Source organism: Falco rusticolus, chromosome 8, assembly GCF_015220075.1.
Source record: "Falco rusticolus isolate bFalRus1 chromosome 8, bFalRus1.pri, whole genome shotgun sequence".
NCBI lineage: Eukaryota > Metazoa > Chordata > Aves > Falconiformes > Falconidae > Falco > Falco rusticolus.
Genome location: NC_051194.1, coordinates 11,819,250 through 11,837,329, shown reverse-complemented (window position 1 = coordinate 11,837,329; position 18,080 = coordinate 11,819,250). Strand labels below are relative to the sequence as shown.

The window sequence follows — 18,080 nt, the reverse complement described above, 5'->3', positions numbered from 1 at the left end:
ATGCTCTGTGTCTCCGAGCTGTGCTGTGCAGGCTGAGGGTGCCCTCCTATGGGGTTCCTGGTCCTTCACAGCCGTCCTTTCACACTGCAGCTGTGGGGATGGGTCCTGGAGCATCCTTGCCCACAAGCAGCTCCTCCCCTGGGCTTCCTTTGGAGAATGACTGCTGGTGTCCTCTCCTGTCTCTCCACCTTGGCCCTGGGGCACTGAGCTGGTGCTCAGTCCTGCTGTCTGTTGCTATCACAGGTAAGGCAAAATCTAGTCCCTCACTTGGCCATGTTGCTGATTCTCTTACAAATAATCAGAATAACTGAGCACAGGGTTTCCCACGCTGGGAGCAAAAAGGTGATTATAGCCAGCTGCAAACTGGGACATGACCTGCAAAGGGATCAAGCAGATTACCTGTGGCATTCGAGGCCTTTCCCTCTTCTGAACTTCTTGCCAATGACTGTGTTTTAAGGTCCCTGGAGTTCAGAGACTTCCTGAAGACTGCGCTGGACAAGAACCCAGAGACCCGGCCCAGTGCTGCCCAGCTGCTGGAGGTAGGACCAGCACCGGCCCCTGGGCTGGATCAGTGCAGGTGTCTGTCTGCCTGGGTCTGTGACTGTCCGAGCCACTCGTGTCTGTACAGCTAGGTTCTCCTTAAGGAGGGTAAAAAGGAAAAAAAAAAAAAGTGTTGATGGGCCCTAGGCTGGTTTCAGATTATTTTTGTCTTGTTTAGACAGTTCATAGTACTATTCAGCCACTAAAATGTTCCAAAAAGGAACAGCAATGTTTCTCCCTTTGGAACAAACTGCAGAGCCCCTGTGGACAGCAGCTGGAATAGAAATGGCTCCCATTGCCTAAAAACGCCCACGTGGCAGCCAGCTCAGATTATACCTGGTTATCCGAGATCTAAATTCAGCTCCTTTCCTTTACTCCTGTCCCCTTGCAAAATAATAGCAAAAACCTGGAAGGTGCTTTTCCCCACTGAGGGCAGATGCTCTCGCTCTGCAGCGCTGGCACGCCCCGCACCGGAGTCAGCAGGGGGAAATGTGCAGCAGTCTGCAAACCTGAGGGATTCCCCAGCCTTTTGCTGAAGCTCAACGCGAACACCCTGCTGTGTGCACTGGGCAGTTTGAGCCTGATTTCAGTTAAACCTTCCTGCGTGCTCCGTTTGCACCCAGGGGTCCTGCAGGCTGGCTCTTGCCCTGCTCCTCATGGCACTCTGCGGGCTCGGACCTGCACCCCAGTGCTCAGCCTGCCTGCAGCGAGGGGGCACGTCTCCTCTGCAGTGAGAGCCCCTTGTTTTAATGCAGCTGGTGCTTTTGTTTGGGGGGCGTTGACACGAAGCAGCCTTGCAGAGCCCACGCTTTGAGCATCTGTGTGCAGAGCTGGTGCAGGACCTCAGCATCGTGTTCTCTTGTTCTTCCTCATACGTGCAGCACGTATCTGTAAATTTATCTGGGGGGCTGAGCCTGGGTATGCTGGCAAGAGCCATGTCTTTAGGTCTTTGCAGTTGTTTTAAAGCAAGAAGTGGTCCTGGCCATCACCATCCCCATGCATGAGCTCATGAGGTCTGTTGTTTGGTCACCTCACGTGTGTGCATCGTGCTTGGCTTTTCAGCATCCCTTTGTCAGCAAGGTGACCAGCAACCGTGCCCTGCGTGAGCTGGTGGCTGAGGCCAAGGCTGAGGTGATGGAAGAGATCGAGGACAGTCGGGATGAAGCAGAAGATGATGACTCGTCGGAGTTTGCCTCAGTAAGTGCTCCCAGCCCCATGCTGGCAAGCTTGCTGGTGTGGCAGTGGTGGAGAAAAGAGCCCAGCAACTTTTCTAGGCTCCAGAAGGCTGGTTTGCAGCTATTCTGGGCCCCATCAGGTGGAGAGGGAAGCGGTTGCTTGGCCAGGGAAGGGCTCTTTTTTTTGGTGGCTGCCAAGGGCATGGAGAAATGATGCTGGCATGTGGCCTGGCTTTCTGTTCACAGGAGGGGCTTGCAAAAAGTATTAAAAAAAAAAAAAAAAAAAGTGAAAAGTAGTCCATGGTGCAGGCTAGAGAAGCTGGACTGGAAGCAGTGCCGGCAGCACAGGGTGCAGCGGTGAGGCACCACCAGCCCTAGGAGGGAGCTGGGCAAAGCTCTTTGAAGGGGATGTCTCAAGGCTGCCTGGGCAGCTTTGCTGGGGGACTTGCCTTGACCTCCCTTGTCTGTGGCAAAGGACAGTGATTAATCTATGGTGGAGCTAGCCGCGGGAAAAGGCGTTCGGTATGCAAACTCCTAGACTGCCTCTTCAGAATTTGCAGGTTCTGGAGCTTCCCCACTGTGCTGTTTCCTTCCAGGCAGTGCCCATAGTCCTAGGGACCGCAAACCTGGAGAAAGAAGTATTCCAGCATGGATGCACTAAAAGGGAAGACTTCCTCCAGTAACTCTAGGGGTGGGTGACTTCACTCTGAAGCATGGGACAGAACCTAAAGGGGGCTTGTAAGAAAGATGGAAAGAGACTTTTAAGTAGGGCCTGTGGTGGTAGAACAAGGGGAAATAGTTTTAAACTAAAAGAGGGTAGATTTAGATTAGATATTAGGAAGAAATTCTTTGCTGTGAGGGTGGTGAGGCCCTGCAGCAGGTTGCTCAGAGCAGCTGTGGATGCCCCATCCCTGGGATGCTCAGGGCCAGGCTGGACGGGGCTCTGAGTGACCTGCCCTGGTGGAAGGTGTCCCTGCCCGTGGCAGGGGGATGGGAACTAGATGGCCTCTAACATCCCTTCCAACCCAAACAGTCCTATGATTCTGAGTTGCAGCTTTTGCAGTTGGGTTTTGCATCACCACTTTAACACAACACCTTCCCTTCTCTGTCATTCCAGTCCCCTGGTAAGCACAAGCGAGACCCCTCTGAGGCGAGTCAGCTAAGTTTTGATGGGGAGAAGCTTCCAGACTCTTCCTTGCCCAAGGCAGTGAATGGGCCCATGGGGACTGGCAAGGAGACCACAGATGGACAGAGCAATAAAGTCTCAGACGAAGGGATAAGCAGTGACACTGATAAACTGGAGAGCAACCACTCCACAAAAACCCTTGCCAGCGCTGCCATCTCAGCCAGCCAGGGCAAGCCAGACATCATCTCGCAGCCTGGGCAGCTGAGTAACTCAGCGCAGGGGGACAAGCAGCCCAGGCCAGACAACAAGGAGCGGAAGAGCATCGGGGAGCGACCAGAGAGCAGCCACCTGGAGAACTTAATGGAGGAGAAGCTTGCCAATGGAAGCTTGGATCCCCCAGCCTTGTTCCCCGGCAGCCGGTCCAAAGCCGATTCAGATTCTGGCAGCACTTCAGCCTCTGAAAGCATGGACCTCACCATCTCCCTGTCTGCTGACCTGTCCCTCAACAGAGAGAGTGGGTCCATCTCCCTGAAGGTGAGAGTGATGGGCAGAGGGTCTGGAGAAGGAAGGGCAGCAAAACCCCCTGTTAAAAAGTGCTGAGGTTTTCTTTCCCTTTTTACCCAAGTACCTGAAATTCCGATCCTTTCCTGGAGAGGCTGTGCACATGCACGCTTCAGCTGTAGCCCTTTAAAATCCTTCCTGAGGCAGCAGCGTGCTGAGCTCTAGATGGGGTTGATCTTTAACTACAGGAGGAGAAAGTGAGTTGCCCGTAGTCTGCCCTGTGCCTGAAGTTGGGGAGCAGGTAAAGCAGGAGAGGACAGAGGCTGGATGAAGACATGGGGTCTGGGAATCCTGCTTTAGCACGATGCTAAAGACCACCCAGGTGCCACCCCAGTGCTGTTTGGCGAGACAACCAGAAAGGCTGTCCACAGTGATGTGAGCATCCAGGCTTGGAGCTCTGCAAATAGACACAGGACCACTGAGGAGGGAGGAAGCCCATCTCTAGGCAAATCCTTGAATGGTTTGTTTTCCCTGTCTATGGGGTACCTGTCCCAGCTGGGCTCAGGGCAGCACAGCACATACTGTCGGGTTAAGCTGTGCCATGGGCATGTGGCGTGTTGTCAAGTGAAGGAGAAGCTCTTGGTGGAGCTGCTGCAGGTACAGATGTTCTCGGCTGTCCCAGGCCACTGAAATCTAATTGAAGTCTGATGTTTTGTAGCTATTTTGGGTCCCTGTGAAGCAGCCGTGCCACTTGCCTGACTTGTGCAATTGTACAGTCAGAGCAAGGACAAGTATGAAACCCAAAAGATGATTTCCTAAACTTTATCCATTGCCCATCGCTCTGCTGCATTTTCCTAGAACACCTAGCCCCTTGAGAAAGCTTATTTGGGCTGGTGCCTCTCTCAGTTTTTCCAACCTGCCATACATCTGGCCTGGTTTATATCAGCAATGACTTGCAGGAAGACCTCCCAGGCTTCTTGGCTTTTGCTAGAGCTTTCTGGGTGCTGGGAATGCTTGTGACCTAGAGCCAGCCAGGTCAGCACAGCTTAGAGGAAGAGGCAAAATAACCGGAATGGTATTTGCTGAGCTTCAGAAGAAGAAATCTCTGTGACTTGAGAGGGCAGAGTGGTGTGTTGCACAAGATCTTTATCCAATTGCCTGCATGATAGCTTAGCTGATAGATAGCTTTCCAGCACAGAAATGTGCCCGAAAAACATTCATGGCAAAATTTTCCTCCCCTCCCCTCTCCTGCTGCAAGCATGAGAGGCAGCATCCCCCACAGGAGCCTGCAATCAATGTGGATCCCTAATGAGGGGAGTGTGATGCTCTTGCATAGCTATTTACCTCTCCTCACTGCCTTTCTCATGACACCTGGGCTCCTTGAGGCCAGACAAAGATGAATGCAATGCCACATGTGTAATTGCTTTCCCCAGTTGGCCCCTAGAAGGGGAGTTTTTTGGGTTTTGCAGGGAGCAAGTCTCAGAGATGGTCATGTCAGATCATGGTATGAATTGCCCCAGACAGAGGTAATGCTCAGAACAAACTAAACAGCATCCCTCCGAGCAAGGTGCTCAAGGCAGAGCTGTTCTCTAGGAAAGCTGCTGCTGGAGGGCCCTGAGAAAGACACTACTGAAGCTTCTGCTTTGCACAGTGAGCTGTAAGTGCATGGGGGGGGGGGGGGGGCATGTACCAGGCTGTGCTGCTCCCTCGTCACCCAGGCTTCTTGCCCAGCCTTATCTTTATGGGGTTAAACTCCCCTGCTCTGACCTTGCTGCTGTTCCTGGCACTGCTGGGTTTCATGCGCAGGGTGCCAGGCAGGTTGCAGCAAGAGAAGGGGAAGTGAAGAGTTAAACCATTTCTGGTTGTAAACATTAACCATTACATGCTTTTTATCACAGACTAAACTGCAAAGTTAAGGTGACCCTTTTATTACCAGACTATTTTCCCAGTTGCTTATAGTTTAGTCCAGATAAAAAATAAAAAATTCCACCAGAACTTCGGTAAAAAATATCCAGGTCTGTTTTTTTTTTTTTTCTTTTCTTTTTTTAGAAAGTTTAGGGATGAGGAATCTACCAGTGAGTCTGAGTTCTCTGTAGCTGGCAGAGAAAACAGAAATAGGTTGGTTTACCTTTGCAAAACCCTATCCATCTCCTTCTGCCTTTCTCAGATGCAGCTGTTTCTGGAGGGAACTCCTTTTGAGTCTCTAGTTTGAGTTTCTGAAGACTGAGCTGCATGGGTACTGGTAGTTCACAGCTTTGGCTGAAACCTTTGGGAGCTGGAGGAGGCACACTGGGATGTGAAGTTTGCTCGGAGTGGGCATTCAAGCATCCCATCTGACCACAGTTTCTCACTGTTCTCTGGAGAACAATTTACTTAGCAGGAATGCTTGAAAATACACTTATTTGTGTTCAGGAGAGGATGCTGGTCTGCTACCAAGGGATAACAGAAAAGACAGGAGAAAATTGGTAATTCTGCTATTAGACCTAAGTTTGAGGATCTCTGTGAATAAAGCAGGGAGCTGCTTGTTCAGCCGTTGGAAAGAGCCTGGGGACCATTTTGGGGCTGGACACCGGCCCGGCTGCAGCAGCCGTGGGTCACTGGGCTGAGGCAGTGATTCAGTGTTAATGGGCACTGGGGCTAGCACAGGCAGCTGAATGATGGCATTTTCTCATTTGGGAAATGCAGTTTCAGCCAGTTGTTTGAATTCAGTTTGGAGCAGTAAAAGCCTTCATGACCTAAGCTGGTCTCATGCAAATGTTATTTGCAAAACTTCTCTGTGTTGGCTAAACCATTGCTGCAGCAGTACGTTGTTACACGGTGGAGTTTCTCTGGTTCCTCCATTGCAGCAAGCTCTCCAGAGGCTTGCTTTGGGCCTTGCAGGCTCATGTGGAGCTTTTCTGCCATCTTCTGTAACTGTAATGGTCATTGCCGTAAGAGCAAGAGGACTTCAGGGAGCCTTTGCTCATTCCATTGCTGCGCTTTCCCTGTAGGGCTGCGTGATTCAAGTCATTCATATAGAGATATATATATATGTATTTTATTTTTATTTTTTTGTCCCAAAGAAACTGAGTCCCTGGACACAGTCCCTCAGCCAGGCTTGGGATGCTGACCTGCTGTGGCAGGATGCAGTGCTCCTGGCACTTGTCCTTACCCATGCTAATGAAAGCAAGCCTGGGCTGGGTTTGTGGAGGTCACTGTAAGGGGCTGGAAGCTGGTTGTGGTTAGGGAAGTATGGTAACAAGGGCCAGAGGGACAGGAGCACTGAGCCTTTGGGCAGGGCTGGCTTGTTTCCCGGTGGCTGCAGTCGCAGCCTGATGCAGCAGCCTTGCCTGCCTCACACCTGCAAGGGCGCATGGGGTGTACCTGCGGGTCAGATGGCCCAGGCGCCTTCAAAGGAACCCCTGCAAGCTGCTTCTTGTGTGGATTCCTCAGCACTGCAATGCAAGGGGGGTCCTAGCATACCCCAGTCAGCCTTTGCTTTAGCTGTGAGCAAAGGGGACTTTTTGGATTGCTTCTCCGCCAGACCAGGTTTCTGCAGGGTGGAAATTGCACTGTGCTGTGGCATGGTAGCAAGGCTGCGTGGCTTGAGCGGCGGCTCAAAATATGCTGATGATTTTTCGCTTCATGAGGTTTCCTTGCTGATGTTCTTCATTAACAATGGCATCAAAATTGCTCTGAGGCTTCCAGCTGTAGCACCCCGTGCAGCAAGCTGGGGAGCTGCTTCATGGCCTCCTCCCCTCCTCCTTTCCTGCCAAACTCAGGATTCTCGGATGCACAAGAAGACGCTGAAACGCACCCGCAAGTTTGTGGTGGATGGAGTAGAGGTGAGCGTCACCACCTCGAAGATCATCAGCGAGGATGAGAAGAAAGATAGAAGAGATGGAGATTTCTCAGCAAGTGGGTCACGGGGGTGGAGGTAGGGCAGTGCACTGAGCTGGTGCAGGGTTTTCTTCTCCAAAGCAAATCCAGTGACCAACCTAGGGTCCCTCATTTTCTGTCTTGACCCCACGTGGACAGGACAACATTCCAGTGTGGACATCACTTCTTTTAGCCTTTCCTTGCCTGGCAGAGGGCTTGCTTTTCCACATAAGCTGAACTCTGCATGCAGGGGGACAAGGGATGCATCTCGGGGATAAGACACAGCAAGGCTGTGGTGAGGGAAGACTGTGCTATGGCTGGATCTGTCCTCTGGGGATGACTGAATGTGTCTCTAGGGCTGTACATGTGCTGTCTCAATGGAAATAAGCACAGAAACCTTCTCAAGATGCTGCTCTTCCTTTTTTTATTGTATGTCCTCAGAATGTCAACAGACATGTCAAGGGAGTTGTCAACTCCTTGGGTGTCACCTAATATTCACAAGTGTATCCTCCCTGCTGAAGCCTTTATGACTCCTTTGCAGATCTTGCAGCTTTCCAACCTCCATGACTTGCTCTCAGGAAGAGAAACTGCTGTTTCTAGCTCCGTTACTATCAGTAGCAGCACTGAAATGAAAAGGCCCTTAAGATAATTTAAAATACAACTGTTTTGCTTGATGCCCTATTCTAGGCTCCCTTGTGCTGCTCTGAGGGGCTCCCTGAGAATATAATCTGTCCCAAGCACTGTGTCCCTGCAGTAGCCTTTTTCCTAGGTCTTAGTTTCAGATCTATGCAGAAGTTCATTAGCTACTTTACTTTTGTGTGAGAAGTGGATATAAACCCCAGCAAAACACAGGGAGCATGTGTATCAGCATACAGGGAATTTCCAGGCACAGCTGCTTTTTCCTGGTCCACTCAGCTGCAGTGGCATCCCTGGAAAGAGGGCTGCTTTTTAATTTTAAATAGTGTCTGCTCCATCTCCAGGCTGGGGGAGGAGATGGGGAGGCTTGGGCTGGAAAGCATCAAGTCCCCAGACACCTTTTGGGAGTAGTTATTCCCCTGGGGCCAGCTAGTGGGCACGATCGATCAGCATTTCTGGCATCTTGATTTGCACTTAAGGGGCTTGTTTCTGGGGTTTTGCAACATGCCAAGGTATTGATTGGAGGCAAGGTCAGAAGAGAGCACATTATATTGCACCAGTCAGTTTAATGGGGTTTGGATTTGTTTTGAAAGAAGAAATGTTCCCAAAGTGCTTTTCCTAGGAGGGCCCCTGCAGAGGATTGTACTCTGTGTAAGGCTCGTGCACAGCAGTGGAGGCCACAGTGGGGATCCTGCATGGGGAAACTGCTGCTGTTGTTCCTTTTGCTGGGTACTTCAGTGATTTCCAACTCAATCGGGCGCAAACATGGCAAATGGGCTCAAATGCAACCATCTGAGCAGACTATCCCTTTCACTGGATGTGAAGCTGGATGAGAAGAGCAATGCAATGTCGTGGTAGATACATCAGAATTTGGGAGAACCACCCTTTCTGCCACCCAGGTGTGAGCAAGACAGTGCAGGGCCTGGGTGCACTGAAGACACTAACCCAGCTGGCACAACAGATATTTTGGTTGCTGGCTGGGGGAGCGATGTCTGCAGAATCACCTTAGGACTTTGACAGGGCCTTGTTTGAGAACCTGTGAGTGCTAACAACAGGCCTTAGCTGTGAAAACGGATGGTTGTCCAACAATTACCCTAGTTAGCATCCTGCTTCCGTGCAGTGCTCTGGTGTCACAGAGCCTGAGAGGGCATCAGTCAGTTGACATTTACCTCCTGCCTGTGCTCAAAGCAAGTGGTGAGGTGCTACGGGATGGCTGTGCGCCTTCCAGTCTCTGCTGAAGTCTCTGGTTATTGATTCTGCCATCTCTGCTCAGGCACATGCCTCTGAACTTGTCTGACTGTATTTCTTTCTCCCCCTCCATTTTAACCCTCTGCAGGCGCCAGGAGCTGCGGGAGCTGCGTCTCCTTCAGAGGAGGTAGCACCGAAACCAGGCCCAGCTCAACAGCAAACACCAGCTGCAGCTGGAGCAGATGCTCAGGCGCTTCGAGCAAGAAATGACGGTACATGGGCAGGGAAGGGGAAGCTCCCGGCTATCAGCTGGTTTGACTTCCCTGCAAATGCCCTGCAAACCCTTGTGCAGGGCAAGGCTCTCTGAGTTGCAGCAATCCTGGGGCATCATGTCCGGAGGGAGCAGGACCGCCAAGGAATCCCTTTGGGATTAAGGCATGCCATGCATTTGTGGAGGACAGAGGCTTTTGTGGGCATCAGGTGCATGCAGCCTGCAGCTTGGGAAGCACTGACTGCCATTGCCTGGCATGATGTAGCAGGGGAGGGCTTGTTCTGGACTTTGCCTGTTTAATGACCTTTTCTTCTATGTCTGTTCGTGGCTGCTGTGAGAACCAGTTCACTGTGCTGTATGTCACAGAAAGCCTTTTAAACACGAAAGCAGTGTGGCCAGTGTGTGACAGCAGGGAAGCTGGCAAGTCTTTGAGTGTAAATTGAATAAACGGGGCTTACATACTTAGTCCTTCCATAGGCAGTTTTTGCTGAAGTAAAATAATTTTGTAGATAAGTCCCTTTAAAGCTTTCAGGAGCCATCTTTTAAATATCCCCTTATTAATTCACCTAGCATGTGCGCCTGGTAGCCCCAGCCCCTCGCGGCAGGCTGGGAGCCATCACTCAGTCGTGTGCCTTGTTGTATTTCTAGTCTTGACGTGCCACGTCTGTGAATTCCCATCTTAGCATGTCACTTCTCATTTGTGAGGTGTGCCAAAGCCCCAGACCTGCTTCCTTCACCCTTTCCCTGGGGCAGTTTGCAGCCTGTGCTCATTGACACCCAGGTGCTGCATCCCTGCAGCTCGCAGGGAGGGAGAGATCAGACACGAGGGCACTGTCAGAGCACAGTGCCCTCAGACTTGGAAGTCCTTGTCTGCAGAAAAAGAACTTGGTTATGCTTGAGCTTCACTGCCTGCTAACGTTTGCCACAGGTCCCAATGGGATATTGCAGATCAGGGCATAAGCAGGAGAAAGGCTTGAAGTGCATCAGCGCTAGAACAAGTTAAATGCTTTGTGCTGGTGCTAGCGCTGGCTCTGCCTGTGTGCCTCGTGGGGCGTGATTTGGAAATGTCTCTCTACTTAGTAAAGAGGCTCGATCCATGCAAGGGCAACCCCCTGCCCTCTCCCCCCTCCTTTCCTTTTTTATTTCTGTTGGCAATTTTTTTTTTTTTAAACTTTTGGAAGACAACAAAGCAGAGAGAAGGCTGAGTTTGACCTCTGTTCCCTTCCCGTGCAGACAAAGAAGAAGTTCTATGACACCGAACTGGAAAATCTGGAACGGCAGCAGAAGCAGCAGATTGAGAAGATGGAACAAGATCACTCGCTGCGCCGGCGGGAGGAGGCCAAACGCATTCGCCTGGAGCAGGAGCGGGACCATGTCAAATTCCTGGAGCAGCTGAAGCAGATGAAGAAGGAGGTAAAAATGGGCATAGGAGGGAGGAAAGCTCATTTTCTGCATTTGTTTCTTCCAGAAAAGCTTTAGCATTTCTCCGTAGCACAACTTAAGAGGGAAGCAGTTGGTGTTTTAGCAGGAAGCTCTTGTTTTTCTTTGGTGTATTTGGGTGTTTCCTGAGGTTCAGCTGTTTAGTGGCATTGCTTGGGGTTGTTGTTGGTCTAAAGTTACCTGCTGATAAATCTCATTTGTCTCCCCAAAGGTCAAAAATGAGGTTGAGAAGCTGCCGCGGCAACAGCGCAAAGGGAACATGAAGGTGAAGATGGATGACTTTGCCCAGAAAAAACAAACCATGGTAAGATTACCACGACTCCAAGATTGGGAAACATGCAGTAAATGAAGCATCATTCCTCCTTGAGGGACTGGCAGTTTCTAAAACACCACCAGATGTTTTTCAGCTTTTGCAGCAAAAGAAGGGCTCATGGTGGTACTGCTGTTTTCTTCCAGGAACAGGAGTTTTTGGCCAAGCAGAAGGAGGACCTGGAGCTAGCCATGAAGAATATAACAGCCCAGAACAAGAGAGAGATCTGTGACAAGGAACGCGAGTGCCTGAACAAAAAGCAGCAGCTCATGAGAGGTGGGTGGCAAAGGCTGGAAAGGAGGAAAGCAAATGCTGTAACGATGGGTTTATCCAACGCTGGCTCTTCCCACGCAACAGATGCTGTGACAGAGTTGCAGGCTGGCAGGATAGGATTTAGAAAAAACAGCCTTGCCAGATCCTGTCTAAATGTTTAACAATAATAATACTTAGCACTTTAATCTTCAAAGTGCTTTACAAATATGAACCAATTAGGCTTCATAATTGCAAGAAATGATTCTCCAATATGGTTTGCAACCAATTTCTCTTGGAAAGCAGGAGGTGAATCATCACCCTCCACATCTGCTGCACTGCTCCTGTGTGTAGGGATCGCTTGTGCTCGGGAATGCTTCATGTGACCGAGGTGGGGGTAGCCAGGGTGGGTTGTCTCCTGACCCTTCTCCCTTCCTCAGACCGGGAGGCATGCATCTGGGATCTTGAAGAGCATCAGCAACAGGAGAAACACCAGCTTATCAAGCAGCAGCTGAAGGACCAGTATTTTCTCCAGAGGCATGAGTTGCTCCGGAAGCATGAGAAGGTGAAGAGTTAGCACTTCCCCACTCCGGGTGCTGGTCAGCAGGGTGCCTGGGTGTCCCCAGAAGGGATGTTTCCCTTCCAGGCTCTAAGTGGGTAAGAGTGTGTTAGGAGTTAAGGGACTTCATCATCATTAGTGAAAAGGGACCAGAATAATGCTCAGGTCAGCCTACTTGCTTGGAACGTACGCTCTGTGCTGCGTGCATTTAACGTACAAGAAGCAGGTGTGAATTCTGGAGGCTTTTCTGGAAATCTGTCACTGTCCAGTACGTGGGATGCTGGATTCCCAGAGCAGCAAATGAAGACCGACATGTCTCACAGCCATTTCTGCTTCCTTCCACACCCCCCTTCTCTTCTATTTCACAGTGTGTTCAGTAGCTGCCCTCACCTCTTGTCCCATTGCAGCTGTCTGTCACCAGTCACCTCTGTGCAACTCCCAGATCTGCTCTCTTGGGTCTCCTCAGCACTTTCTTGTCAGCCTGAGGTGTCCTTCCTCCTCTGATACCTGTCCCTCTGCTGTTGCAGGAAAGGGAGCAAATGCAGCGATACAACCAGCGCATGTTAGAGCAGCTGAAAATTCGGCAGCAGCAGGAGAAAGCCCGGCTCCCCAAAATCCAGCGGAGTGAAGGGAAGACCCGCATGGCCATGTACAAGAAGAGCCTTCACATCCACTCCAGTGGGAGTGCATCTGAGCAGCGGGAGAAGATAAAACAGGTCAGGGCTTGCAAAGGGCTCCAGGGTTGAGGCTTGGCTTGGGGGTGAAGTACTTTGCTGGCCTACTGGCAGAAGGGAAGCTGGAAAAAGGCAACTGTTCCCAAATTTCTCACTCACTGCAGGATGTCAGAGGTCTTTGCTTTTGTGGCATCAGGTGTGGTTCTCAGCACTGCTTCCATCATGACTAGTGACTCTGGGGTTTTCTTTCTTTCCTATACAATAGTGCAAGCTGGCCATCTCTTAACCAGCTTCAGTGCTGCCTACATGGGCACCTGCTTTTCTCTCTTCCAGTTTGCTCAGCAGGAAGAGAAGAGGCAAAAAGCAGAGCGGCTGCACCAGCAGCAGAAGCACGAGACACAGATGAAGGACATGCAGGCCCAGTGCGAGAGCAACACGAACGAGCTCCAGCAGCTGCAGGTACCTGTCCCTTGTGGCTCAGTCTCTTGAAGCTACCTGTGCGCTGTTTCTGCTCCAGCACAGGGAGCATGTCTGAAAAAGTGGCTGCAGAGGACTGTCAGTGAAGTAGACCTGATGGTCCCCTTGCTCTGCCCAGTGAGGTCCTTGTGGCTGTGTCTAAACCTGCCCTGGAGCTCAGAGCTCTGAATGCCTCTGGCTGATGCAAGTCCTATCTGACCACTGGATTTACCATCCCAGCTGCTTAATGGGTGTTCTCTTTTGTGATCTGTGTTTAGAATGAAAAGTGTCACCTCTTGATTGAGCATGAAACCCAGAAGCTTAAGTCTCTGGATGAGAACCACAACCAGCACATGAAGGAGTGGCGGGACAAGCTGAGGCCACGGAAGAAGGTAGTGCCTCCTTGGTGTGAGCAGGGTGTCCTGCTTGGCTGGTTGGAGGGGACAGTGTCCGTAGCTCCAGTACAATCTCAAATACAGTCTTGTGTGTGTTCCCTTCTGCTTAAGGCCCTAGAGGACGAGCTGAACCAGAAGAAACGCGAGCAGGAGATGTTCTTCAAGCTGAGCGAGGAGGCAGATGGACAGACGCCAGCATCCCCAACAAAACATGCCAAGTTCGTCCTGTTTAGCTCTGCGGAGAGCTCGTAACACCCCGCAGCTGGCAGGCCACCAGCTGGTATCTGCTGTGTCCCCCTGGGCTGCAGGTGGGCAACTTGGACTTGGAAGACCCTCTTGGCAGCCTCTTCTTACGACAGCACCCTCCTGTCCTCTCATTCTGTCTGAGATAAACGTGGCTTCTGTCCTGCACTGGGGGATGCTGGCTGGAAGTTTTGGTGGCTTTTCCCGGAGATGGCCTGCTCAGCACAGCTCCGGGCTAGGAAGCCGGGCAGGACCCTTTCTGCAATCATACTTGCACTGTTAGCTGGATGCATTGCATCTTACGTGAGCCTGGTGCTCACTGGGATTGTCAGCTCAGACTGAAGCAATAACCTCTCTGAACAGGAGGAGCAGGCGATGGCTCCTGCCCTCTGCGCAGGGGTTATCAGCCTCTCTCTCTGCTGTGGCCGTTCATCCTCCCAGTCCTCTGTAAGGGTTAATCTGGGGCAGAGCAGCCTTGGCCTTGTCTTAGGCTACCCTTGGCCTTGTGGCCCCCCAACATTTGGTTTAGATTTATTTCTATCTACTGTGGCCTTTTTTTGCTCAAGGGGGAGACAGTGATTTGGGGTTTTTTGCCTTTGAGGAGGGAGGGTTTTCTTTCCTGTTCCTCCCTGTACAGACTATGCAGAAAGGCTGGACATCCTTCCAAAGATGTTTCTGCTTCTTCATTGCCATGATTGCTGGCACCGCAGTCCCCCTGGCACTTAGCTAATGTTCCCTTATCAGAGACGGGGCTATAGCATAATGAAACCGTTCAGCTGGCTGCAGGCTTTTGTCTCTTAAAGAAAGTGTGTGTGTGTATGTGCAGAGGAGGAGGTTTGTAACGGTGCTCAGTCCGGTGGTGACACAATGAGATATTGGTTGCAGTCATGTGCTTTCTGGTAAGGACAAGTGAGGGGCCGAAGGGTGTTATTGCTGGAGCTCTCATGATTGCACATGTGCTTGAGGTATTTTTTTTTAAGTGCTATATTTTTCTGGGCCGTGTGGGTCAACCAGCCTGGCCACTGTGCAGTCACGGTGCAATAGGCTGCAAAGCATCTTTCAGTAGGAATAAAGGACTCTTGAAACAAGGGATGCAAGGGAAGAGGAGATGCAAAAACAGGTCATTGTAGCTTGTTACTCCCAGCATCGCTTTCTCCACTGATGCCTCATCTCCTTATGATATGCCACAGTTTCTTGGATGATTCTCCTGGCTTTGAGCTTGGAGTCACACGGCAGAGCGGCAGAGCAGTGGCAGGTCCAGCCCTCTGTCTCTTCTGCTCCATGGTGATGTGTCTCGGTTGGGCTGCTTTCCTCCATCTGCACAAAGAAGTGTTTGGCTGAGCTGCTGGTTTGGACCCAGAGCACACATTTGTGTAGGGGAACAGAGATGTCGCTGGGCAGCACCTTTTTTACACAGCCAGAAGATATAAAGTAGCACTTAAGTTTTTCTCTCTGTTGATCTCTGGACAATATTGTTTGTTTTAGGCCTGCTTCTCTAGCAAGAAAAAAATGTTTCTGCTTGAAGAAGTGGTATTTTAAAGTCTCATCTGTTGATTTGGAGACATACTGGCATTTCAGGAAAAGGTGGTGTGGGATGTGCTACACTTCTAGGTACCTAGCTGAAGGAGACAGCCCCCAGGTCTGTAACACCTTTTTATCTGAGGAGTGCATTTACTACCCACTTAGAGTTCATAATATATATTTATAAGCTTCTCCAAACTAGCGAGACTATATCCATTTGGGACATTCCAAGTTTCTTCTGAACCCATACCATTAATGTCTCTATTAACAAACATAGCCTAGATGGGCATCTAAGGGCTGGGACCCTTTGCAAGCAGACTGCAAAGGGTCCCAGCTTTGTAGCAGCTTTTCAGTAACTAGCCTGTCCTTCTAGGAAGACTGCCAGTTCCATCTCCAGAAGCATTGACTGTACCTTTGATGTGATAGTGCCAGGTTGGGAGCTGATGTAAAATTAATGAATGCAGAGGGTTGTTCCTGAACCAGGACAGTGTGCTGGTTTGAAGCTTTTAATTGCATTATAAATGTGTTACGGCAGCTCCAGTGGTATTGTTCCTGGTCCCATTGGGGTCAGTCTGGAGCTATTCTATGGAATGGTTGTTGTCACAGAAATCAGTAGCTGGTTCCTAGCCTTCATGTGTTACATGTGACTTGCAGAAGGATGTCCTGCAGCATACTGTTCGTAATATACCTCCTCAGCTGAAGAGTGTTGCTGCTTCTGACTGCCGCCTTCACCAGCCCGGCAAGTGTCAGCTCTCTCTGGATATTGTGCAGCCATGAGGAAGAGACTATTTCTGAGGACTTTTAAAGAGCTGATATGATGCCACCGTGGTAAATCGGTTGTCCTTCTCCAGTCCACTTATTTGCAGCCTGGAGCTAGCAATGTAATTTTGCTTTTGCTAACAGAGGGTGGGATTGGCTTTGTGTCCCCTGCCCTTCCCCTGTTCTCTGTTCCCTCTCTGGGTGTGCCAGGGCTCTAGTACCATGTCTGCCTCCTAGAAGAGGGCAAGGGAGCACATCTTATAATTGGCATGTTTACAGAGTGATTATATTTCCCTCCCCCCCCCCCCCCCTTCCAAAAGAGGATGGTTTTGTTGCTTCCTGTTCAGAAGGAACGATGAATAAACCCAGCTTGTTTTTGAGGGGGAATGTGATGCCATTTTTTTAAAATGTGGCTTTGAATAAAAAGGTTTTTTAATATTTTGTAAAGTGGCTTCCGTGGGGCCACCACTATGATGTAAAGACCCTTCTAATAAAGTAACAGATGGAGAAACCTGGGCATGTGTCTGATTTGCTGCCTGATCACTGACTGTGGTCTCAGACTGACTTTGCTTCTACTCTGGGTTTTGCTAACATACAGAAACCTCCAGAGCTAGTTCTGGCACGTGAACCTTGCAAGACTGAACTTCCAGTCCTTTAAAACAGAGCTAGTTGCTTCAGAAACACTGCTGCGGCGTGCTGCGGCTCAGTGGCAGTAGCATCTTTGCTACAAAGCTGGAACTCTGGTAGACCTTCAGCGAAGCGGCAGTTCCGTCGATGACTTGGTTGTGTGTTAAGGCGGTGCTCGGCTGACCCTGCTCGGTGAAGAGGGAGTATTGCATCGTGTCGTCTGAGGAGCCCAAACCACTTACACATGGCTCATTTTTTCCTTTTTAATTAGCTTGCCTGGCTTTAACAGAAGGTCTCAGACAAATGCCACAGCTGCCATGCTTCGGTGGGACAAGGAGGTCCTAGGGATGCCTCCGTCTCTCCTCCCACCCCATCCTCTGCTAAAGGAGCGCTTGGAACCTGGGGATGCATTATGTGGTAAGATATCGCATCCTCCCCTGTCAGTGCAGGGGGGGAGACCTCTGCTTGCTCCCTTGGGTGTTGCTCAGAAAAGCTCCCACCACCTCTGTAACCAGCCACAGGGCCTGTGTGGACTTTGTTTTCTACTCGGATATTTTTGCCTGCCAGTTTGGTTATGATTTCTTTCAACCAGATGCCCTACACCAAGCAAGGATGTGTGGTATGCAAGGGCAGCTTTGACATGAGCCCTTGGGGCTGGTGTGGTTTTTTTCCCCTCATTTTTAGAAGGTTGCTTCAGAGCCTGCCAACTTCTACCATGTTGTGGTTCCATGTGGGTTCCATGCTGGAAATGACCTTGCTACCGCTGTCCACCCCAGTCAAGTAATACTGCAGTGTGTGAGTTTAGGCGTGAGGTGCCAAAAGGGGAGTCAGCTCTGTGGGTTGTTGCTGGTGGAGTGTCAAACAGGCAGCACTATGATGAGAGAAGGGCAAGAGCAAAGCGTGAGGGTGCCTGTCTCCCTGCTGTGTGAGATGGCTAATTACATGTCTTCAGCTACTTCATTTCTTACTATCTCCTTCATTTACATGTGCCAGGATTGCACTGTCTCCTGGGACACTGGTCAAAAATGGCTCAGTGTATCCCAGTGAAGCAGAGGATCTCACAGGAGTACTTAACTTCATCTGCATGTCCTTGGCAGTGCCTGAGGGGAGCTTCAACTGTGAGGATACTTACATTTATAAATATAAGTAAGTACAGTGTATTCCAGAAACAACTGTTATCTACTATTCTGCCCTGGTGCAGTGCTGAAAATGGAGCAAAAGTAAAAATCTGTCTTGATTTTTAAAAATAGAGATGGCAGCCCTGAAAACTTACTGGTGCTGCAGCAGCTGTAGCGTTCTCAGCTCCCCTCATTACCTCCTCTGTGCTTTGCGTCCTGTCTCCTCTGGACTGCAAGTTCCCCTGGGCTGCCCAGAGGCTTTTGCAGCATTCCTGCTGTGATGGGGATAGTGAACTCTCTGGGGGAACGAAAAGCAGGGCAGGCAGGGAGAGCCACAGGCAACAAGCCCCAGCTCTTAACTGGCTTCCTCCTATGGCTGCATCTGCTCTTCTTCCCTCACTGCAGGAGGACAGGTGGAGGCCAGCACTGCCTGG

General features: G+C 50.5%; 1 protein-coding gene across 1 annotated transcript in view; it reads left to right on the top strand.

Moving 5' to 3' along the window:
* The window catches only part of STK10 (serine/threonine kinase 10), a 52,531-nt gene extending 36,114 nt beyond the window's left edge, over positions 1-16,417 (top strand). The window contains 13 exon segments of the mRNA XM_037397393.1: positions 458-539; positions 1,603-1,737; positions 2,833-3,375; positions 7,104-7,258; positions 9,173-9,296; positions 10,529-10,708; positions 10,947-11,039; positions 11,192-11,321; positions 11,735-11,859; positions 12,381-12,569; positions 12,861-12,986; positions 13,262-13,375; positions 13,490-16,417. Of these exon segments, the coding sequence (XP_037253290.1) occupies positions 458-539; positions 1,603-1,737; positions 2,833-3,375; positions 7,104-7,258; positions 9,173-9,296; positions 10,529-10,708; positions 10,947-11,039; positions 11,192-11,321; positions 11,735-11,859; positions 12,381-12,569; positions 12,861-12,986; positions 13,262-13,375; positions 13,490-13,630 (2,137 nt within the window). The 3' untranslated portion in view covers positions 13,631-16,417.
* Positions 16,418-18,080: the final 1,663 nt, after the last annotated feature.